Below are 25,294 nucleotides of genomic sequence, written 5' to 3'. Positions count from 1 at the left end.
ATAGACCCTGGTCAAAGGCAGTTCACTATATATAGACCCTGGTCAAAGGGAGTTCACTATATATAGACCCTGGTCACAGGGAGTTCACTACATATAGACCCTGGTCAAAGGCAGTTCACTAGATATAGACCCTGGTCAAAGGCAGTTCACTATATAGACCCTGGTCAAAGGGAGTTCACTATATATAGACCCTGGTCACAGGGAGTTCACTATATATAGACCCTGGTCAAAGGGAGTTCACTACATACACCCTGGTCAAAGGCAGTTCACTATATATAGACCCTGGTCAAAGGGAGTTCACTACATAGACCCTGGTCAAAGGGAGTTCACTATATATAGACCCTGGTCACAGGGAGTTCACTATATAGACCCTGGTCAAAGGGAGTTCACTATATATAGACCCTGGTCAAAGGGAGTTCATTATATATAGACCCTGGTCAAAGGGAGTTCACTACATAGACCCTGGTCAAAGGCAGTTCACTATATATAGAACCTCGTCACAGGGAGTTCACTATATAGACCCTGGTCAAAGGGAGTTCACTATATATAGACCCTGGTCACAGGGAGTTCACTATATAGACCCTGGTCAAAGGGAGTTCACTATATATAGACCCTGGTCAAAGGGAGTTCACTATATATAGACCCTGGTCAAAGGGAGTTCACTATATATAGACCCTGGTCAAAGGCAGTTCACTATATATAGACCCTGGTCAAAGGGAGTTCACTATATAGACCCTGGTCAAAGGGAGTTCACTACATAGACCCTGGTCAAAGGGAGTTCACTATATAGACCCTGGTCAAAGGGAGTTCACTATATATAGACCCTGGTCAAAGGCAGTTCACTACATATAGACCCTGGTCAAAGGCAGTTCACTATATATAGACCCTGGTCAAAGGGAGTTCACAACATATAGACCCTGGTCAAAGGGAGTTCACTATATATAGACCCTGGTCAAAGGCAGTTCACTATATATAGACCCTGGTCAAAGGGAGTTCACTATATAGACCCTGGTCAAAGGGAGTTCACTACATAGACCCTGGTCAAAGGGAGTTCACTATATAGACCCTGGTCAAAGGGAGTTCACTATATATAGACCCTGGTCAAAGGGAGTTCACTATATATAGACCCTGGTCAAAGGCAGTTCACCATATATAGACCCTGGTCACAGGGAGTTCACTATATAGACCCTGGTCAAAGGGAGTTCACTACATATAGACCCTGGGCAAAGGCAGTTCACTATATAGACCCTGGTCAAAGGGAGTTCACTATATAGACCCTGGTCAAAGGCAGTTCACTATATATAGACCCTGGTCAAAGGGAGTTCACTATATAGACCCTGGTCAAAGGCAGTTCACTATATATAGACCCTGGTCAAAGGGAGTTCACTATATAGACCCTGGTCAAAGGCAGTTCACTATATATAGACCCTGGTCAAAGGCAGTTCACTATATATAGACCCTGGTCAAAGGGAGTTCACTACATATAGACCCTGGTCACAGGCAGTTCACTACATATAGACCCTGGTCAAAGGCAGTTCACTATATATAGACCCTGGTCAAAGGGAGTTCACTACATATAGACCCTGGTCAAAGGGAGTTCACTACATATAGACCCTGGTCACAGGGAGTTCACTACATATAGACCCTGGTCAAAGGCAGTTCACTATATATAGACCCTGGTCAAAGGCAGTTCACTATATATAGATCCTAGTCAAAGGGAGTTCACTACATATAGACCCTGGTCAAAGGGAGTTCACTATATATAGACCCTGGTCAAAGGGAGTTCACTATATATAGACCCTGGTCAAAGGAAGTTCACTATATATAGACCCTGGTCAAAGGGATTTCACTACATAGACCCTGGTCAAAGGCAGTTCACTATATATAGACCCTGGTCAAAGGGAGTTCACTATATATAGACCCTGGTCACAGGGAGTTCACTACATATAGACCCTGGTCAAAGGCAGTTCACTATATATAGACCCTGGTCAAAGGCAGTTCACTATATAGACCCTGGTCAAAGGGAGTTCACTATATATAGACCCTGGTCACAGGGAGTTCACTATATATAGACCCTGGTCAAAGGGAGTTCACTATATATAGACCCTGGTCAAAGGGAGTTCATTATATATAGACCCTGGTCAAAGGGAGTTCACTACATAGACCCTGGTCAAAGGCAGTTCACTATATATAGAACCTCGTCACAGGGAGTTCACTATATAGACCCTGGTCAAAGGGAGTTCACTATATATAGACCCTGGTCAAAGGGAGTTCACTATATAGACCCTGGTCAAAGGCAGTTCACTATATATAGACCCTGGTCAAAGGGAGTTCACTATATAGACCCTGGTCAAAGGCAGTTCACTATATATAGACCCTGGTCAAAGGCAGTTCACTATATATAGACCCTGGTCAAAGGGAGTTCACTACATATAGACCCTGGTCACAGGCAGTTCACTACATATAGACCCTGGTCAAAGGCAGTTCACTATATATAGACCCTGGTCAAAGGGAGTTCACTACATATAGACCCTGGTCAAAGGGAGTTCACTACATATAGACCCTGGTCACAGGGAGTTCACTACATATAGACCCTGGTCAAAGGCAGTTCACTATATATAGACCCTGGTCAAAGGCAGTTCACTATATATAGATCCTAGTCAAAGGGAGTTCACTACATATAGACCCTGGTCAAAGGGAGTTCACTATATATAGACCCTGGTCAAAGGGAGTTCACTATATATAGACCCTGGTCAAAGGAAGTTCACTATATATAGACCCTGGTCAAAGGGATTTCACTACATAGACCCTGGTCAAAGGCAGTTCACTATATATAGACCCTGGTCAAAGGGAGTTCACTATATATAGACCCTGGTCACAGGGAGTTCACTACATATAGACCCTGGTCAAAGGCAGTTCACTATATATAGACCCTGGTCAAAGGCAGTTCACTATATAGACCCTGGTCAAAGGGAGTTCACTATATATAGACCCTGGTCACAGGGAGTTCACTATATATAGACCCTGGTCAAAGGGAGTTCACTATATATAGACCCTGGTCAAAGGGAGTTCATTATATATAGACCCTGGTCAAAGGGAGTTCACTACATAGACCCTGGTCAAAGGCAGTTCACTATATATAGAACCTCGTCACAGGGAGTTCACTATATAGACCCTGGTCAAAGGGAGTTCACTACATATAGACCCTGGTCAAAGGGAGTTCACTATATATAGACCCTGGTCAAAGGGAGTTCACTATATATAGACCCTGGTCAAAGGAAGTTCACTATATATAGACCCTGGTCAAAGGGATTTCACTACATAGACCCTGGTCAAAGGCAGTTCACTATATATAGACCCTGGTCAAAGGGAGTTCACTATATATAGACCCTGGTCACAGGGAGTTCACTACATATAGACCCTGGTCAAAGGCAGTTCACTATATATAGACCCTGGTCAAAGGCAGTTCACTATATAGACCCTGGTCAAAGGGAGTTCACTATATATAGACCCTGGTCACAGGGAGTTCACTATATATAGACCCTGGTCAAAGGGAGTTCACTATATATAGACCCTGGTCAAAGGGAGTTCATTATATATAGACCCTGGTCAAAGGGAGTTCACTACATAGACCCTGGTCAAAGGCAGTTCACTATATATAGAACCTCGTCACAGGGAGTTCACTATATAGACCCTGGTCAAAGGGAGTTCACTATATATAGACCCTGGTCACAGGGAGTTCACTATATAGACCCTGGTCAAAGGGAGTTCACTATATATAGACCCTGGTCAAAGGGAGTTCACTATATATAGACCCTGGTCAAAGGGAGTTCACTATATATAGACCCTGGTCAAAGGCAGTTCACTATATATAGACCCTGGTCAAAGGGAGTTCACTATATAGACCCTGGTCAAAGGGAGTTCACTACATAGACCCTGGTCAAAGGGAGTTCACTATATAGACCCTGGTCAAAGGGAGTTCACTATATATAGACCCTGGTCAAAGGCAGTTCACTACATATAGACCCTGGTCAAAGGCAGTTCACTATATATAGACCCTGGTCAAAGGGAGTTCACAACATATAGACCCTGGTCAAAGGGAGTTCACTATATATAGACCCTGGTCAAAGGCAGTTCACTATATATAGACCCTGGTCACAGGGAGTTCACTACATATAGACCCTGGTCACAGGGAGTTCACTACATATAGACCCTGGTCAAAGGCAGTTCACTATATATAGACCCTGGTCAAAGGGAGTTCACTATATATAGACCCTGGTCAAAGGGAGTTCACTACATATAGACCCTGGTCAAAGGGAGTTCACTACATATAGACCCTGGTCAAAGGGAGTTCACTACATATAGACCCTGGTCAAAGGGAGTTCACTACATATAGACCCTGGTCAAAGGGAGTTCACTATATAGACCCTGGTCAAAGGCAGTTCACTATATAGACCCTGGTCAAAGGCAGTTAACTATATAGACCCTGGTCAAAGGGAGTTCACTATATATAGACCCTGGTCAAAGGGAGTTCACTATATAGACCCTGGTCACAGGGAGTTCACTATATAGACCCTGGTCAAAGGGAGTTCACTATATAGACCCTGGTCAAAGGGAGTTCACTATATATAGACCCTGGTCACAGGGAGTTCACTATATAGACCCTGGTCAAAGGGAGTTCACTACATAGACCCTGGTCAAAGGGAGTTCACTATATATAGACCCTGGTCAAAGGGAGTTCACTATATAGACCCTGGTCAAAGGGAGTTCACTATATAGACCCTGGTCAAAGGGAGTTCACTATATATAGACCCTGGTCACAGGGAGTTCACTATATAGACCCTGGTCAAAGGGAGTTCACTATATAGACCCTGGTCAAAGGGAGTTCACTACATATAGACCCTGGTCAAAGGGAGTTCACTATATAGACCCTGGTCAAAGGGAGTTCACTATATATAGACCCTGGTCAAAGGGAGTTCACTAAATATAGACCCTGGTCAAAGGGAGTTCACTATATAGACCCTGGTCAAAGGGAGTTCACTATATATAGACCCTGGTCAAAGGCAGTTCACTATATAGACCCTGGTCAAAGGGAGTTCACTATATATAGACCCTGGTCAAAGGGAGTTCACTATATAGACCCTGGTCACAGGGAGTTCACTATATAGACCCTGGTCAAAGGGAGTTCACTATATAGACCCTGGTCAAAGGGAGTTCACTATATATAGACCCTGGTCACAGGGAGTTCACTATATAGACCCTGGTCAAAGGGAGTTCACTACATAGACCCTGGTCAAAGGGAGTTCACTATATATAGACCCTGGTCAAAGGGAGTTCACTATATAGACCCTGGTCAAAGGGAGTTCACTATATAGACCCTGGTCAAAGGGAGTTCACTATATATAGACCCTGGTCACAGGGAGTTCACTATATAGACCCTGGTCAAAGGGAGTTCACTACATAGACCCTGGTCAAAGGGAGTTCACTACATATAGACCCTGGTCAAAGGGAGTTCACTATATAGACCCTGGTCAAAGGGAGTTCACTATATATAGACCCTGGTCAAAGGGAGTTCACTAAATATAGACCCTGGTCAAAGGGAGTTCACTATATAGACCCTGGTCAAAGGGAGTTCACTATATATAGACCCTGGTCAAAGGCAGTTCACTATATAGACCCTGGTCACAGGGAGTTCACTATATAGACCCTGGTCAAAGGGAGTTCACTATATATAGACCCTGGTCAAAGGGAGTTCACTATATATAGACCCTGGTCAAAGGCAGTTCACTATATAGACCCTGGTCAAAGGGAGTTCACTACATAGACCCTTGTAAAAGGGAGTTCACTACATACAGACCCTGGTCAAAGGGAGTTCACTATATAGACCCTGGTCAAAGGGAGTTCACTATATAGACCCTGGTCAAAGGCAGTTCACTATATAGACCCTGGTCAAAGGGAGTTCACTATATATAGACCCTGGTCAAAGGGAGTTCACTATATAGACCCTGGTCACAGGGAGTTCACTATATAGACCCTGGTCAAAGGGAGTTCACTATATAGACCCTGGTCAAAGGGAGTTCACTATATATAGACCCTGGTCACAGGGAGTTCACTATATAGACCCTGGTCAAAGGGAGTTCACTATATAGACCCTGGTCAAAGGGAGTTCACTATATAGACCCTGGTCAAAGGGAGTTCACTATATATAGACCCTGGTCACAGGGAGTTCACTATATAGACCCTGGTCAAAGGGAGTTCACTATATAGACCCTGGTCAAAGGGAGTTCACTACATATAGACCCTGGTCAAAGGGAGTTCACTATATAGACCCTGGTCAAAGGGAGTTCACTATATATAGACCCTGGTCAAAGGCAGTTCACTATATAGACCCTGGTCACAGGGAGTTCACTATATATAGACCCTGGTCAAAGGGAGTTCACTACATAGACCCTGGTCAAAGGGAGTTCACTACATATAGACCCTGGTCAAAGGGAGTTCACTATATATAGACCCTGGTCAAAGGGAGTTCACTATATAGACCCTGGTCAAAGGGAGTTCACTATATATAGACCCTGGTCAAAGGGAGTTCACTATATAGACCCTGGTCAAAGGGAGTTCACTACATATAGACCCTGGTCAAAGGCAGTTCACTATATATAGACCCTGGTCAAAGGGAGTTCACTACATATAGACCCTGGTCAAAGGGAGTTCACTACATATAGACCCTGGTCACAGGGAGTTCACTACATATAGACCCTGGTCAAAGGCAGATCACTATATATAGACCCTGGTCAAAGGGAGTTCACTATATATAGACCCTGGTCAAAGGGAGTTCACTACATATAGACCCTGGTCAAAGGGAGTTCACTACATATAAACCCTGGTCAAAGGGAGTTCACTACATATAGACCCTGGTCAAAGGGAGTTCACTATATATAGACCCTGGTCAAAGGCAGTTCACTACATATAGACCCTGGTCAAAGGCAGTTCACTATATATAGACCCTGGTCAAAGGGAGTTCACTATATAGACCCTGGTCAAATGGAGTTCACTATATATAGACCCTGGTCAAAGGGAGTTCACTACATATAGACCCTGGTCACAGGGAGTTCACTATATATAGACCCTGGTCACAGGGAGTTCACTATATATAGACCCTGGTCAAAGGGAGTTCACTACATAGACCCTTGTCACATGGAGTTCACTATATATAGACCCTGGTCACAGGGAGTTCACTATATATAGACCCTGGTCAAAGGGAGTTCACTACATAGACCCTGGTCACAGGGAGTTCACTATATATAGACCCTGGTCAAAGGGAGTTCACTATATAGACCCTGGTCAAAGGGAGTTCACTATATAGACCCTGGTCAAAGGGAGTTCACTATATATAGACCCTGGTCAAAGGGAGTTCACTATATAGACCCTGGTCAAAGGGAGTTCACTATATATAGACCCTGGTCAAAGGGAGTTCACTATATATAGACCCTGGTCAAAGGGAGTTCACTATATATAGACCCTGGTCAAAGGGAGTTCACTATATAGACCCTGGTCAAAGGCAGTTCACTATATATAGACCCTGGTCAAAGGGAGTTCACTACATATAGACCCTGGTCAAAGGGAGTTCACTATATAGACCCTGGTCAAAGGGAGTTCACTATATATAGACCCTGGTCAAAGGCAGTTCACTATATAGACCCTGGTCACAGGGAGTTCACTATATAGACCCTGGTCAAAGGGAGTTCACTATATATAGACCCTGGTCAAAGGGAGTTCACTATATATAGACCCTGGTCAAAGGCAGTTCACTATATAGACCCTGGTCAAAGGGAGTTCACTACATAGACCCTGGTCAAAGGGAGTTCACTACATATAGACCCTGGTCAAAGGGAGTTCACTACACATAGACCCTGGTCAAAGGGAGTTCACTACATATAGACCCTGGTCAAAGGGAGTTCACTACATAGACCCTGGTCAAAGGGAGTTCACTACATATAGACCCTGGTCAAAGGGAGTTCACTACATAGACCCTGGTCAAAGGGAGTTCACTACATATAGACCCTGGTCAAAGGGAGTTCACTACATATAGACCCTGGTCAAAGGCAGTTCACTATATAGACCCTGGTCAAAGGGAGTTCACTACATAGACCCTGGTCAAAGGGAGTTCACTACATATAGACCCTGGTCAAAGGGAGTTCACTACACATAGACCCTGGTCAAAGGGAGTTCACTACATATAGACCCTGGTCAAAGGGAGTTCACTACATAGACCCTGGTCAAAGGGAGTTCACTACATATAGACCCTGGTCAAAGGGAGTTCACTACATAGACCCTGGTCAAAGGGAGTTCACTACATATAGACCCTGGTCAAAGGGAGTTCACTACATATAGACCCTGGTCAAAGGCAGTTCACTATATAGACCCTGGTCAAAGGGAGTTCACTACATAGACCCTGGTCAAAGGGAGTTCACTACATATAGACCCTGGTCAAAGGGAGTTCACTATATATAGACCCTGGTCAAAGGGAGTTCACTATATAGACCCTGGTCAAAGGGAGTTCACTATATATAGACCCTGGTCAAAGGGAGTTCACTATATAGACCCTGGTCAAAGGGAGTTCACTACATATAGACCCTGGTCAAAGGCAGTTCACTATATATAGACCCTGGTCAAAGGGAGTTCACTACATATAGACCCTGGTCAAAGGGAGTTCACTACATATAGACCCTGGTCACAGGGAGTTCACTACATATAGACCCTGGTCAAAGGCAGATCACTATATATAGACCCTGGTCAAAGGGAGTTCACTATATATAGACCCTGGTCAAAGGGAGTTCACTACATATAGACCCTGGTCAAAGGGAGTTCACTACATATAAACCCTGGTCAAAGGGAGTTCACTATATATAGACCCTGGTCAAAGGGAGTTCACTATATATAGACCCTGGTCAAAGGCAGTTCACTACATATAGACCCTGGTCAAAGGCAGTTCACTATATATAGACCCTGGTCAAAGGGAGTTCACTATATAGACCCTGGTCAAATGGAGTTCACTATATATAGACCCTGGTCAAAGGGAGTTCACTACATATAGACCCTGGTCACAGGGAGTTCACTATATATAGACCCTGGTCACAGGGAGTTCACTATATATAGACCCTGGTCACAGGGAGTTCACTATATATAGACCCTGGTCAAAGGGAGTTCACTATATATAGACCCTGGTCAAAGGGAGTTCACTATATATAGACCCTGGTCAAAGGGAGTTCACTATATATAGACCCTGGTCAAAGGGAGTTCACTACATATAGACCCTGGTCAAAGGGAGTTCACTATATATAGACCCTGGTCAAAGGGAGTTCACTACATAGACCCTGGTCAAAAGAAGTTCACTATATATAGACCCTGGTCAAAGGGAGTTCACTATATATAGACCCTGGTCAAAGGGAGTTCACTATATATAGACCCTGGTCAAAGGAAGTTCACTATATATAGACCCTGGTCAAAGGGAGTTCACTACATAGACCCTGGTCAAAGGCAGTTCACTATATATAGACCCTGGTCAAAGGGAGTTCACTATATATAGACCCTGGTCACAGGGAGTTCACTACATATAGACCCTGGTCAAAGGCAGTTCACTATATATAGACCCTGGTCAAAGGCAGTTCACTATATAGACCCTGGTCAAAGGGAGTTCACTATATATAGACCCTGGTCACAGGGAGTTCACTATATATAGACCCTGGTCAAAGGCAGTTCACTACATAGACCCTGGTCAAAGGCAGTTCACTATATATAGACCCTGGTCAAAGGGAGTTCACTACATAGACTCTGGTCAAAGGGAGTTCACTACATAGACCCTGGTCAAAGGGAGTTCACTATATATAGACCCTGGTCACAGGGAGTTCACTATATAGACCCTGGTCAAAGGGAGTTCACTATATATAGACCCTGGTCAAAGGGAGTTCACTATATATAGACCCTGGTCAAAGGGAGTTCACTATATATAGACCCTGGTCAAAGGGAGTTCACTACATATAGACCCTGGTCAAAGGGAGTTCACTATATATAGACCCTGGTCACAGGTAGTTCACTATATATAGACCCTGGTCAAAGGCAGTTCACTACATAGACCCTGGTCAAAGGCAGTTCACTATATATAGACCCTGGTCAAAGGGAGTTCACTACATAGACCCTGGTCAAAGGGAGTTCACTATATATAGACCCTGGTCACAGGGAGTTCACTATATAGACCCTGGTCAAAGGGAGTTCACTATATATAGACCCTGGTCAAAGGGAGTTCATTATATATAGACCCTGGTCAAAGGGAGTTCACTACATAGACCCTGGTCAAAGGCAGTTCACTATATATAGAACCTCGTCACAGGGAGTTCACTATATAGACCCTGGTCAAAGGGAGTTCACTATATATAGACCCTGGTCACAGGGAGTTCACTATATAGACCCTGGTCAAAGGGAGTTCACTATATATAGACCCTGGTCAAAGGGAGTTCACTATATATAGACCCTGGTCAAAGGGAGTTCACTATATATAGACCCTGGTCAAAGGCAGTTCACTATATATAGACCCTGGTCAAAGGGAGTTCACTATATAGACCCTGGTCAAAGGGAGTTCACTACATAGACCCTGGTCAAAGGGAGTTCACTATATAGACCCTGGTCAAAGGGAGTTCACTATATATAGACCCTGGTCAAAGGGAGTTCACTATATATAGACCCTGGTCAAAGGCAGTTCACTGTATATAGACCCTGGTCACAGGGAGTTCACTATATAGACCCTGGTCAAAGGGAGTTCACTACATATAGACCCTGGTCAAAGGCAGTTCACTATATAGACCCTGGTCAAAGGGAGTTCACTATATAGACCCTGGTCAAAGGCAGTTCACTATATATAGACCCTGGTCAAAGGGAGTTCACTATATAGACCCTGGTCAAAGGCCGTTCACTATATATAGACCCTGGTCAAAGGGAGTTCACTATATAGACCCTGGTCAAAGGCAGTTCACTATATATAGACCCTGGTCAAAGGCAGTTCACTATATATAGACCCTGGTCAAATGGAGTTCACTACATATAGACCCTGGTCACAGGGAGTTCACTACATATAGACCCTGGTCAAAGGCAGTTCACTATATATAGACCCTGGTCAAAGGGAGTTCACTACATATAGACCCTGGTCACAGGGAGTTCACTACATATAGACCCTGGTCAAAGGCAGTTCACTATATATAGACCCTGGTCAAAGGGAGTTCACTATATATAGACCCTAGTCAAAGGGAGTTCACTACATATAGACCCTGGTCAAAGGGAGTTCACTATATATAGACCCTGGTAAAAAGGGAGTTCACTATATATAGACCCTGGTCAAAGGAAGTTCACTATATATAGACCCTGGTCAAAGGGATTTCACTACATAGACCCTGGTCAAAGGCAGTTCACTATATATAGACCCTGGTCAAAGGGAGTTCACTATATATAGACCCTGGTCACAGGGAGTTCACTACATATAGACCCTGGTCAAAGGCAGTTCACTAGATATAGACCCTGGTCAAAGGCAGTTCACTATATAGACCCTGGTCAAAGGGAGTTCACTATATATAGACCCTGGTCACAGGGAGTTCACTATATATAGACCCTGGTCAAAGGGAGTTCACTACATAGACCCTGGTCAAAGGCAGTTCACTATATATAGACCCTGGTCAAAGGGAGTTCACTACATAGACCCTGGTCAAAGGGAGTTCACTATATATAGACCCTGGTCACAGGGAGTTCACTATATAGACCCTGGTCAAAGGGAGTTCACTATATATAGACCCTGGTCAAAGGGAGTTCATTATATATAGACCCTGGTCAAAGGGAGTTCACTACATAGACCCTGGTCAAAGGCAGTTCACTATATATAGAACCTCGTCACAGGGAGTTCACTATATAGACCCTGGTCAAAGGGAGTTCACTATATATAGACCCTGGTCACAGGGAGTTCACTATATAGACCCTGGTCAAAGGGAGTTCACTATATATAGACCCTGGTCAAAGGGAGTTCACTATATATAGACCCTGGTCAAAGGGAGTTCACTATATATAGACCCTGGTCAAAGGCAGTTGGCTATATATAGACCCTGGTCAAAGGGAGTTCACTATATAGACCCTGGTCAAAGGGAGTTCACTACATAGACCCTGGTCAAAGGGAGTTCACTATATAGACCCTGGTCAAAGGGAGTTCACTATATATAGACCCTGGTCAAAGGCAGTTCACTACATATATACCCTGGTCAAAGGCAGTTCACTATATATAGACCCTGGTCAAAGGGAGTTCACAACATATAGACCCTGGTCAAAGGGAGTTCACTATATATAGACCCTGGTCAAAGGCAGTTCACTATATATAGACCCTGGTCAAAGGGAGTTCACTATATAGACCCTGGTCAAAGGGAGTTCACTACATAGACCCTGGTCAAAGGGAGTTCACTATATAGACCCTGGTCAAAGGGAGTTCACTATATATAGACCCTGGTCAAAGGGAGTTCACTATATATAGACCCTGGTCAAAGGCAGTTCACCATATATAGACCCTGGTCACAGGGAGTTCACTATATAGACCCTGGTCAAAGGGAGTTCACTACATATAGACCCTGGGCAAAGGCAGTTCACTATATAGACCCTGGTCAAAGGGAGTTCACTATATAGACCCTGGTCAAAGGCAGTTCACTATATATAGACCCTGGTCAAAGGGAGTTCACTATATAGACCCTGGTCAAAGGCAGTTCACTATATATAGACCCTGGTCAAAGGGAGTTCACTATATAGACCCTGGTCAAAGGCAGTTCACTATATATAGACCCTGGTCAAAGGCAGTTCACTATATATAGACCCTGGTCAAAGGGAGTTCACTACATATAGACCCTGGTCACAGGCAGTTCACTACATATAGACCCTGGTCAAAGGCAGTTCACTATATATAGACCCTGGTCAAAGGGAGTTCACTACATATAGACCCTGGTCAAAGGGAGTTCACTACATATAGACCCTGGTCACAGGGAGTTCACTACATATAGACCCTGGTCAAAGGCAGTTCACTATATATAGACCCTGGTCAAAGGGAGTTCACTATATATAGATCCTAGTCAAAGGGAGTTCACTACATATAGACCCTGGTCAAAGGGAGTTCACTATATATAGACCCTGGTCAAAGGGAGTTCACTATATATAGACCCTGGTCAAAGGAAGTTCACTATATATAGACCCTGGTCAAAGGGATTTCACTACATAGACCCTGGTCAAAGGCAGTTCACTATATATAGACCCTGGTCAAAGGGAGTTCACTATATATAGACCCTGGTCACAGGGAGTTCACTACATATAGACCCTGGTCAAAGGCAGTTCACTATATATAGACCCTGGTCAAAGGCAGTTCACTATATAGACCCTGGTCAAAGGGAGTTCACTATATATAGACCCTGGTCACAGGGAGTTCACTATATATAGACCCTGGTCAAAGGGAGTTCACTACATAGACCCTGGTCAAAGGCAGTTCACTATATATAGACCCTGGTCAAAGGGAGTTCACTACATAGACCCTGGTCAAAGGGAGTTCACTATATATAGACCCTGGTCACAGGGAGTTCACTATATAGACCCTGGTCAAAGGGAGTTCACTATATATAGACCCTGGTCAAAGGGAGTTCATTATATATAGACCCTGGTCAAAGGGAGTTCACTACATAGACCCTGGTCAAAGGCAGTTCACTATATATAGAACCTCGTCACAGGGAGTTCACTATATAGACCCTGGTCAAAGGGAGTTCACTATATATAGACCCTGGTCACAGGGAGTTCACTATATAGACCCTGGTCAAAGGGAGTTCACTATATATAGACCCTGGTCAAAGGGAGTTCACTATATATAGACCCTGGTCAAAGGGAGTTCACTATATATAGACCCTGGTCAAAGGGAGTTCACTATATATAGACCCTGGTCAAAGGGAGTTCACTACATAGACCCTGGTCAAAGGGAGTTCACTATATAGACCCTGGTCAAAGGGAGTTCACTATATATAGACCCTGGTCAAAGGCAGTTCACTACATATAGACCCTGGTCAAAGGCAGTTCACTATATATAGACCCTGGTCAAAGGGAGTTCACTACATAGACCCTGGTCAAAGGGAGTTCACTATATATAGACCCTGGTCACAGGGAGTTCACTATATAGACCCTGGTCAAAGGGAGTTCACTATATATAGACCCTGGTCAAAGGGAGTTCACTATATATAGACCCTGGTCAAAGGCAGTTCACTATATATAGACCCTGGTCACAGGGAGTTCACTATATAGACCCTGGTCAAAGGGAGTTCACTATATATAGACCCTGGTCACAGGGAGTTCACTATATAGACCCTGGTCAAAGGGAGTTCACTATATATAGACCCTGGTCAAAGGGAGTTCACTATATATAGACCCTGGTCAAAGGGAGTTCACTATATATAGACCCTGGTCAAAGGGAGTTCACTATATATAGACCCTGGTCAAAGGGAGTTCACTATATAGACCCTGGTCACAGGGAGTTCACTATATAGACCCTGGTCACAGGGAGTTCACTACATAGACCCTGGTCAAAGGGAGTTCACTATATATAGACCCTGGTCAAAGGGAGTTCACTATATAGACCCTGGTCAAAGGGAGTTCACTATATAGACCCTGGTCAAAGGGAGTTCACTATATAGACCCTGGTCAAAGGGAGTTCACTACATAGACCCTGGTCAAAGGGAGTTCACTATATATAGACCCTGGTCAAAGGGAGTTCACTATATAGACCCTGGTCAAAGGGAGTTCACTATATAGTGATATTTAAGATGTAACCTCCGGTTCAGTTCCACCAGGACCCACCTGCGCAGCATGAGTTTGGGGTTCTTGGCGACGTATTGCTGCACCAGGTCTCCCAGTAAGGTCTTCATGACATCAGTGAAGTACTCCAGCTGGTCGTGCAGAGCCATGGTCAGGAGAGACGCCACGTAACCACGGTCCCGCTGGGAGAAGTTCTGCTGGGCCTCTAGGGTGTGGATGAACTGGAGTGGGGAGGAGGAGGAGAGGAGAGGAGGGGGAGGAGGAGAGGGGGGAGGAGAGGGAGGAGAGGAGGATGAGAGGGAGGAGAGGAGGGAGGAGAGGAGAAGAGGGAGGAGAGGGGGGAGGAGAGGAGAGGAGGCGGATGAGAGGAGGGGGAGGGGGGAGGAGAGGAGAGGAGGCGGATGAGAGCAGGGGGAGGAGGGGAGGAGAGGGAGGAAAGGAGGAGGAGAGGGAGGAGGATGGAGAGGAGGAGGAGGGGGAGGAGGAGAGGAGGAGAAGAGGAGGAGGAGAAGAGGAGGAGGGGGAGGAGGAGAGGAGGGAGGAGGGGAAGAGGAGGAGGGGGGGAGGAGGGGGGGAGGAGGGGGAGGAGAGATTAAAGATTAGGGTCACAGAAATGTGCTTCGCTAGAGACTCCTTCAAACTGCAGTGAATGAACGCTTCTGGAAATCCATTTAGACAGCAGTATCCCACTCAGCCTGGTATGATGCTCACCCTGATAAGGAACAGTTTGTTGTTGAGGAGGCTCTTGAGTTGTCCCAGCCCTTGTTCTACTGTCTGCCTGCGGGACTCTGGCAGGTCCAGGTCCTGACTCAGTGGAGCCCCCCTCTGGCCGGGGAAGAACACGCGCTCCGCATACGTCTTATAGTCCAGTAAAGGAATACCTGGTCCACCTACATCACTACTCAGATCCATCATCTCTGTCATCAGATCTGGAGAGGAGAGGAGAGGAGAGGAGAGGAGAGGAGAGGAGAGGAGAGGAGGCGTAGAGAGGGGAGGATTGGAGAGGATTAGAGAGGAGAGGATTAGAGAGGTAAGGAGTAGAGCGTATATGATTAGAGAGGAGAGGAGAGGATTAGAGAGTAGAGGATTAGAGAGGAGAGGAGGAGATTAGAGAGGAGTAGAGAGGAGAAGATTAGAGGATTAGAGAGGAGAGGATGAGGAGTGGAAAGAATAAATTAATCCTGTCTGGAAAGGAGAATGTTCCTGGTCCCAAATGACACCCTATCCTCTATACAGCAATACTTGGGCCCGGGTCACTCTCTTTGGACCCGGGTCACTCTCTTTGGGCCCGGGTCACTCTCTTTGGGCCCGGGTCACTCTCTTTGGGCCCGGGTCACTCTCTTTGGGCCCGGGTCACTCTCTTTGGGCCTGATAAATAGGGTTACCATTTCAGACTCTACTGAACAGGTTGGATAGGTGTATTGACCTGTGAACTCCTTCCTGCACTGGTCTCCCACATTGATCTCCAGAGTCTCCAGCTGAACCAGCACCTTCTGGTAGTCTCTCAGAGCCCGCTTGCTCTTCCTCCTGCACACACAGAGAAACAGTTATTTCATGTCAATGATAACATCTCACCTTTGAACCCCAACTGCACCGCCACATTCTGACCCACTGAGCTGACGTGTTCGTGTGACTGACCTGTAGTGTGTGTGTGTGTGTGTGTGTGTGTGTGTGTGTGTGTTAGTGTGACTGACCTGTAGTGTGTGTGTTAGTGTGTGAGACTGACCTGTACATGAGGATGACGACCAGAACCACTAGGACAGCCACAGCAGCCCCTGCAGCCAGTCCCACCTGGGCAGCCAGAGGGACAGGTGAGAGACCGTCTGTATCATACTGCACTGTACCCAGGTCTATGTTCAGCTTCCCCATTACCACCTAGAGCGAGGGAGAGGGAGAGAGGGGAAGAGCGATGGAGAGAGGGGAAGAGCGAGGGAGAAAGAGAGGGGGGAAGAGCGAGGGAGAGGGAGAGAGGGGAAGAGCGATGGAAAGAGGGGAAGAGCGAGGGAGAAAGAGCGAGGGAGAAAGGAAGAGCGAGGGAGAGGGGAAGAGCGAGGGAGAAAGAGAGGGGGGAAGAGCGAGGGAGAGAGGGGAAGAGCGAGGGATAAAGAGCGAGGGGGAAGAGCGAGGGAGAAAGAGCGAGGGAGAAAGAGCGAGGGAGAAAGAGCGAGGGAGAGGGGAAGAGCGAGGGAGAAAGAGCGAGGGAGAGGGGAAGAGCGAGGGAGAAAGAGGGAGGAAGAGAGGGAGGAAGAGCGAGGGAGAAAGAGCAAGGGAGGAGGAGCAAGGGAGGATGAGCAAGGGAGATGGGGGAAGAGCGAGGGAGAAAGAGCGAGGGAGAGGGGGAAAGAGCGAGGGATAAAGAGCGAGGGAGAGGGGGGAAGAGCGAGGGATAAAGAGCGAGGGAGAGGGGGGAAGAGCGAGGGGGGAAGAGCAAGGGAGAGGGAGCGAGGGAGAGAGGGTAAGAGCAAGGGCGAGGGGGAGAGCGAGTGAGAGGGGGGAAGAGCGAGGGAGAGGGGAAGAGCGAGGGAGAGGGGAAGAGCGAGGGAGAGGGGAAGAGCGAGGGAGAGGGGGAGAGCGAGAGAGAGGGGGAGAGAGAGGGAGAGGGGGAGAGCGAAGGAGAGGGGGAGAGCGAGGGAGAGGGGGAGAGAGGGGAATAGCGAGGGAGAGGGGGAGAGAGGGGAAGAGAGAGGGAGAGGGGGAGAGCGAGGGAGAGGGGGAGAGAGGGGAAGAGCGAGGGAGAGGGGAAGAGCGAGGGAGAGGGGGAGAGAGAGGGAGAGGGGGAAAGAGAGAGGGAGAGGGGGAGAGCGAGGGAGAGGGGGAGAGAGTGGAAGAGCGAGGAAGAGGGAGAGAGGGGAAGAGAGAGGGGAAGAGTGAGGGAGCGAGGGGAAGAGCGAGGAAGAGAGAAACATACTCATCAAATAATTTTAAAGTAACAACAAAAATCCCATGACTGAAACTTAAATCGATCTCAGACCGATTGTCTGGGACAATAACCTCCCCTTTCACGCAAGTTATGACCATCATTATTTTAAGGAAAGAGGATCATTTTGTAATAAACTGTGGGCTTGACCAATCCCAGTCCCCTTGCTTAGCTATTTCTGCATCCTCCCCGGGATCACGTTGTTGTAGAAGGACTGAGAAGCTCAGTTCTGCCAACTTTCTAAAAAGGACATTCTACTTCAAAATAAATATAAATAAAATGATGCCGACACCATTTAAAATATAATTTACACCTCCAGAATGAGCCGAATAACATATTGGTAAAATTATGTGTAAAGGAATACCTCAGGATTTGTGTCATGAAATCCTTCATCTACTTCCCCAGTCAGATGAACTCATGGATACCCTTTATAATGTCTCTGCATCCAGTATGAAGGAAGTTAGTTTAGCATGCTAACAGTTCCCATAGACATCCAGTATGAAGGAAGTTAGTTTAGCATGCTAACAGTTCCCATAGACATCCAGTATGAAGGAAGTTAGTTTAGCATGCTAACAGTTCCCATAGACATTCAGTATGAAGAAAGTTAGTTTAGCATGCTAACAGTTCCCATAGACATCCAGTATGAAGGAAGTTAGTTTAGCATGCTAACAGTTCCCATAGACATCCAGTATGAAGGAAGTTAGTTTAGCATGCTAACAGTTCCCATAGACATCCAGTATGAAGGAAGTTAGTTTAGCATGCTAACAGTTCCCATAGACATCCAGTATGAAGGAAGTTAGTTTAGCATGCTAACAGTTCCCATAGACATCCAGTATGAAGGAAGTTAGTTTAGCATGCTAACAGTTCCCATAGACATCCAGTATGAAGGAAGTTAGTTTAGCATGCTAACAGTTACCATAGACATCCAGTATGAAGGAAGTTAGTTTAGCATGCTAACAGTTACCATAGACATCCAGTATGAAGGAAGTTAGTTTAGCATGCTAACAGTTCCCATAGACACCCAGTTAGCAATTGCGCTAACGCTAGTTAGCATCTTCCACTGCACCAAATACCCTAGTTTCAAACTCCTAATTATCCTTAAACCTCTGAACACTGAAAAGCTGGTTGCTCCACCGACTGTTGGATAAGGGGAAATCACCGGGTGTTAACGACACTAGGTGGAGACTACAGATCCTGACTGTCAATGTGTTCAGCCGGAGACCGTCCATCAAGTTATCTTGACATTCACACCCTCTCGTTGTCGTCACAGCTCGGGAGTACCGTAATAAACGTGATCCGTAGCCATTTCCATGGCTTGGTGCGACGAGTACACTTTTTCATTGTTAGCTACAGGAATATATATTTTTATAAACGACAGCCAATAGAAAAACACCAATGAAATCTTGTACCTTTTAAAAGGGAAGAGGTATGGTAGTTTTCAAACTGGGTTAATTTTACTGGTCATTTTCAGACTGTAGTTCTGTTCACTCAGGTAATCTGGTTGGGGGGATTCTAGTTAGACTGTAGTTCTGTTCACTCAGGTAATCTGGTTGGGGGGGATTCTAGTTAGTTAGACTGTAGTTCTGTTCACTCAGGTAATCTGGTTGAGGGGGATTCTAGTTAGACTGTAGTTCTGTTCACTCAGGTAATCTGGTTGAGGGGGATTCTAGTTAGACTGTAGTTCTGTTCACTCAGGTAATCTGGTTGGGGGGGATTCTAGTTAGTTAGACTGTAGTTCTGTTCACTCAGGTAATCTGGTTGAGGGGGATTCTAGTTAGACTGTAGTTCTGTTCACTCAGGTAATCTGGTTGAGGGGATTCTAGTTAGACTGTAGTTCTGTTCACTCAGGTAATCTGGTTGGGGGGGATTCTAGTTAGTTAGACTGTAGTTCTGTTCACTCAGGTAATCTGGTTGGGGGGGATTCTAGTTAGACTGTAGTTCTGTTCACTCAGGTAATCTGGTTGGGGGGATTCTAGTTAGACTGTAGTTCTGTTCACTCAGGTAATCTGGTTGGGGGGGATTCTAGTTAGTTAGACTGTAGTTCTGTTCACTCAGGTAATCTGGTTGAGGGGGATTCTAGTTAGACTGTAGTTCTGTTCACTCAGGTAATCTGGTTGGGGGGATTCTAGTTAGTTAGACTGTAGTTCTGTTCACTCAGGTAATCTGGTTGGGGGGGATTCTAGTTAGTTAGACTGTAGTTCTGTTCACTCAGGTAATCTGGTTGGGGGGGATTCTAGTTAGACTGTAGTTCTGTTCACTCAGGTAATCTGGTTGAGGGGGATTCTAGTTAGTTAGACTGTAGTTCTGTTCACTCAGGTAATCTGGTTGAGGGGGATTCTAGTTAGACTGTAGTTCTGTTCACTCAGGTAATCTGGTTGGGGGGGATTCTAGTTAGTTAGACTGTAGTTCTGTTCACTCAGGTAATCTGGTTGGGGGGGATTCTAGTTAGACTGTAGTTCTGTTCACTCAGGTAATCTGGTTGAGGGGGATTCTAGTTAGACTGTAGTTCTGTTCACTCAGGTAATCTGGTTGAGGGGGATTCTAGTTAGACTGTAGTTCTGATCACTCAGGTAATCTGGTTGAGGGGGATTCTAGTTAGACTGTAGATCTGTTCACTCAGGTAATCTGGTTGGGGGGGATTCTAGTTAGTTAGACTGTAGTTCTGTTCACTCAGGTAATCTGGTTGGGGGGATTCTAGTTAGTTAGACTGTAGTTCTGTTCACTCAGGTAATCTGGTTGGGGGGATTCTAGTTAGTTAGACTGTAGTTCTGTTCACTCAGGTAATCTGGTTGGGGGGATTCTAGTTAGACTGTAGTTCTGTTCACTCAGGTAATCTGGTTGAGGGGGATTCTAGTTAGACTGTAGTTCTGTTCACTCAGGTAATCTGGTTGGGGGGATTCTAGTTAGACTGTAGTTCTGTTCACTCAGGTAATCTGGTTGGGGGGGATTCTAGTTAGTTAGACTGTAGTTCTGTTCACTCAGGTAATCTGGTTGGGGGGATTCTAGTTAGTTAGACTGTAGTTCTGTTCACTCAGGTAATCTGGTTGGGGGGATTCTAGTTAGTTAGACTGTAGTTCTGTTCACTCAGGTAATCTGGTTGGGGGGGATTCTAGTTAGACTGTAGTTCTGTTCACTCAGGTAATCTGGTTGGGGGGGATTCTAGTTAGACTGTAGTTCTGTTCACTCAGGTAATCTGGTTGGGGGGGATTCTAGTTAGACTGTAGTTCTGTTCACTCAGGTAATCTGGTTGGGGGGGATTCTAGTTAGACTGTAGGTCAGTTCACTCAGGTAATCTGGTTGGGGGGGATTCTAGTTAGACTGTAGTTCTGTTCACTCAGGTAATCTGGTTGGGGGGATTCTAGTTAGACTGTAGTTCTGTTCACTCAGGTAATCTGGTTGAGGGGGATTCTAGTTAGACTGTAGTTCTGTTCACTCAGGTAATCTGGTTGAGGGGGATTCTAGTTAGACTGTAGTTCTGTTCACTCAGGTAATCTGGTTGGGGGGATTCTAGTCAGACTGTAGTTCTGTTCACTCAGGTAATCTGGTTGGGGGGATTCTAGTTAGACTGTAGTTCTGTTCACTCAGGTAATCTGGTTGGGGGGATTCTAGTTAGACTGTAGTTCTGTTCACTCAGGTAATCTGGTTGGGGGGGATTCTAGTTAGTTAGACTGTAGTTCTATTCACTCAGGTAATCTGGTTGGGGGGATTCTAGTTAGACTGTAGTTCTGTTCACTCAGGTAATCTGGTTGGGGGGATTCTAGTTAGACTGTAGTTCTGTTCACTCAGGTAATCTGGTTGGGGGGGATTCTAGTTAGTTAGACTGTAGTTCTGTTCACTCAGGTAATCTGGTTGGGGGGATTCTAGTTAGACTGTAGTTCTGTTCACTCAGGTAATCTGGTTGGGGGGATTCTAGTTAGACTGTAGTTCTGTTCACTCAGGTAATCTGGTTGGGGGGATTCTAGTTAGTTAGACTGTAGTTCTGTTCACTCAGGTAATCTGGTTGGGGGGGATTCTAGTTAGTTAGACTGTAGTTCTATTCACTCAGGTAATCTGGTTGAGGGGGATTCTAGTTAGACTGTAGTTCTGTTCACTCAGGTAATCTGGTTGGGGGGATTCTAGTTAGACTGTAGTTCTGTTCACTCAGGTAATCTGGTTGGGGGGATTCTAGTTAGACTGTAGTTCTGTTCACTCAGGTAATCTGGTTGGGGGGATTCTAGTTAGTTAGACTGTAGTTCTGTTCACTCAGGTAATCTGGTTGGGGGGGATTCTAGTTAGTTAGACTGTAGTTCTGTTCACTCAGGTAATCTGGTTGGGGGGGATTCTAGTTAGTTAGACTGTAGTTCTATTCACTCAGGTAATCTGGTTGGGGGGGATTCTAGTTAGTTAGACTGTAGTTCTGTTCACTCAGGTAATCTGGTTGGGGGGGATTCTAGCTTGTTAGACTGTAGTTCTGTTCACTCAGGTAATCTGGTTGGGGGGATTCTAGTTAGACTGTAGTTCTGTTCACTCAGGTAATCTGGTTGGGGGGGATTCTAGCTAGTTAGACTGTAGTTCTGTTCACTCAGGTAATCTGGTTGGGGGGGATTCTAGTTAGACTGTAGTTCTGTTCACTCAGGTAATCTGGTTGGGGGGGATTCTAGTTAGACTGTAGTTCTGTTCACTCAGGTAATCTGGTTGGGGGGATTCTAGTTAGACTGTAGTTCTGTTCACTCAGGTAATCTGGTTGGGGGGATTCTAGTTAGTTAGACTGTAGTTCTGTTCACTCAGGTAATCTGGTTGGGGGGATTCTAGTTAGACTGTAGTTCTGTTCACTCAGGTAATCTGGTTGAGGGGGATTCTAGTTAGACTGTAGTTCTGTTCACTCAGGTAATCTGGTTGGGGGGATTCTAGTTAGACTGTAGTTCTGTTCACTCAGGTAATCTGGTTGGGGGGATTCTAGTTAGACTGTAGTTCTGTTCACTCAGGTAATCTGGTTGGGGGGATTCTAGTTAGACTGTAGTTCTGTTCACTCAGGTAATCTGGTTGGGGGGGATTCTAGTTAGTTAGACTGTAGTTCTGTTCACTCAGGTAATCTGGTTGGGGGGATTCTAGTTAGACTGTAGTTCTGTTCACTCAGGTAATCTGGTTGAGGGGGATTCTAGTTAGACTGTAGTTCTGTTCACTCAGGTAATCTGGTTGAGGGGGATTCTAGTTAGACTGTAGTTCTGTTCACTCAGGTAATCTGGTTGGGGGGATTCTAGTTAGACTGTAGTTCTGTTCACTCAGGTAATCTGGTTGGGGGGATTCTAGTTAGACTGTAGTTCTGTTCACTCAGGTAATCTGGTTGGGGGGATTCTAGTTAGACTGTAGTTCTGTTCACTCAGGTAATCTGGTTGGGGGGGATTCTAGTTAGTTAGACTGTAGTTCTGTTCACTCAGGTAATCTGGTTGGGGGGATTCTAGTTAGACCGTAGTTCTGTTCACTCAGGTAATCTGGTTGGGGGGGATTCTAGTTAGTTAGACTGTAGTTCTGTTCACTCAGGTAATCTGGTTGGGGGGATTCTAGTTAGACCGTAGTTCTGTTCACTCAGGTAATCTGGTTGGGGGGATTCTAGTTAGACTGTAGTTCTGTTCACTCAGGTAATCTGGTTGGGGGGATTCTAGTTAGACTGTAGTTCTGTTCACTCAGGTAATCTGGTTGAGGGGGATTCTAGTTAGTTAGACTGTAGTTCTGTTCACTCAGGTAATCTGGTTGGGGGGATTCTAGTTAGACTGTAGTTCTGTTCACTCAGGTAATCTGGTTGGGGGGGATTCTAGTTAGTTAGACTGTAGTTCTGTTCACTCAGGTAATCTGGTTGAGGGGGATTCTAGTTAGTTAGACTGTAGTTCTGTTCACTCAGGTAATCTGGTTGGGGGGATTCTAGTTAGACTGTAGTTCTGTTCACTCAGGTAATCTGGTTGGGGAGGATTCTAGTTAGTTAGACTGTAGTTCTGTTCACTCAGGTAATCTGGTTGGGGGGGATTCTAGTTAGTTAGACTGTAGTTCTGTTCACTCAGGTAATCTGGTTGGGGGGGATTCTAGTTAGTTAGACTGTAGTTCTGTTCACTCAGGTAATCTGGTTGGGGGGGATTCTAGTTAGACTGTAGTTCTGTTCACTCAGGTAATCTGGTTGGGGGGATTCTAGTTAGACTGTAGTTCTGTTCACTCAGGTAATCTGGTTGGGGGGATTCTAGTTAGTTAGACTGTAGTTCTGTTCACTCAGGTAATCTGGTTGAGGGGGATTCTAGTTAGTTAGACTGTAGTTCTGTTCACTCAGGTAATCTGGTTGAGGGGGATTCTAGTTAGTTAGACTGTAGTTCTGTTCACTCAGGTAATCTGGTTGAGGGGGATTCTAGTTAGTTAGACTGTAGTTCTGTTCACTCAGGTAATCTGGTTGGGGGGATTCTAGTTAGACTGTAGTTCTGTTCACTCAGGTAATCTGGTTGGGGGGATTCTAGTTAGACTGTAGTTCTGTTCACTCAGGTAATCTGGTTGGGGGGATTCTAGTTAGACTGTAGTTCTGTTCACTCAGGTAATCTGGTTGGGGGGGATTCTAGTTAGTTAGACTGTAGTTCTGTTCACTCAGGTAATCTGGTTGGGGGGATTCTAGTTAGTTAGACTGTAGTTCTGTTCACTCAGGTAATCTGGTTGGGGGGATTCTAGTTAGACTGTAGTTCTGTTCACTCAGGTAATCTGGTTGGGGGGATTCTAGTTAGACTGTAGTTCTGTTCACTCAGGTAATCTGGTTGGGGGGGATTCTAGTTAGACTGTAGTTCTGTTCACTCAGGTAATCTGGTTGGGGGGGATTCTAGTTAGTTAGACTGTAGTTCTGTTCACTCAGGTAATCTGGTTGGGGGGATTCTAGTTAGACTGTAGTTCTGTTCACTCAGGTAATCTGGTTGGGGGGATTCTAGTTAGTTAGACTGTAGTTCTGTTCACTCAGGTAATCTGGTTGGGGGGGATTCTAGTTAGACTGTAGTTCTGTTCACTCAGGTAATCTGGTTGGGGGGATTCTAGTTAGACTGTAGTTCTGTTCACTCAGGTAATCTGGTTGGGGGGGATTCTAGTTAGACTGTAGTTCTGTTCACTCAGGTAATCTGGTTGGGGGGATTCTAGTTAGACTGTAGTTCTGTTCACTCAGGTAATCTGGTTGGGGGGGATTCTAGTTAGCTAGACTGTAGTTCTGTTCACTCAGGTAATCTGGTTGGGGGGGATTCTAGTTAGTTAGACTGTAGTTCTGTTCACTCAGGTAATCTGGTTGGGGGGGATTCTAGTTAGTTAGACTGTAGTTCTGTTCACTCAGGTAATCTGGTTGGGGGGATTCTAGTTAGACTGTAGTTCTGTTCACTCAGGTAATCTGGTTGGGGGGATTCTAGTTAGACTGTAGTTCTGTTCACTCAGGTAATCTGGTTGGGGGGGATTCTAGTTAGACTGTAGTTCTGTTCACTCAGGTAATCTGGTTGAGGGGGATTCTAGTTAGTTAGACTGTAGTTCTGT

At 45.5% G+C, this 25,294-nt stretch overlaps 1 protein-coding gene across 3 annotated transcripts in view; it reads right to left on the bottom strand.

The window, feature by feature from the left end:
- The window catches only part of LOC139543158 (plexin-B3-like), a 264,643-nt gene that overhangs the window by 67,217 nt on the left and 172,132 nt on the right, over positions 1–25,294 (bottom strand). For all 3 annotated transcript variants that reach the window (XM_071349397.1, XM_071349399.1, XM_071349398.1), the window contains exons 22-25: positions 16,589–16,737; positions 16,289–16,389; positions 15,574–15,791; positions 14,905–15,083 (exon numbers count right to left, since the gene is read on the bottom strand). In XM_071349397.1, coding sequence (XP_071205498.1) covers positions 14,905–15,083; positions 15,574–15,791; positions 16,289–16,389; positions 16,589–16,737 — 647 coding nt within the window. The remainder of the gene's footprint in view (positions 1–14,904; positions 15,084–15,573; positions 15,792–16,288; positions 16,390–16,588; positions 16,738–25,294) is intronic.

This window comes from Salvelinus alpinus, chromosome 17 (genome assembly GCF_045679555.1).
Source record: "Salvelinus alpinus chromosome 17, SLU_Salpinus.1, whole genome shotgun sequence".
NCBI lineage: Eukaryota > Metazoa > Chordata > Actinopteri > Salmoniformes > Salmonidae > Salvelinus > Salvelinus alpinus.
The sequence above is the reverse complement of the archived record's forward strand: the minus strand, read 5'-3'. Positions and strand labels throughout refer to the sequence as shown.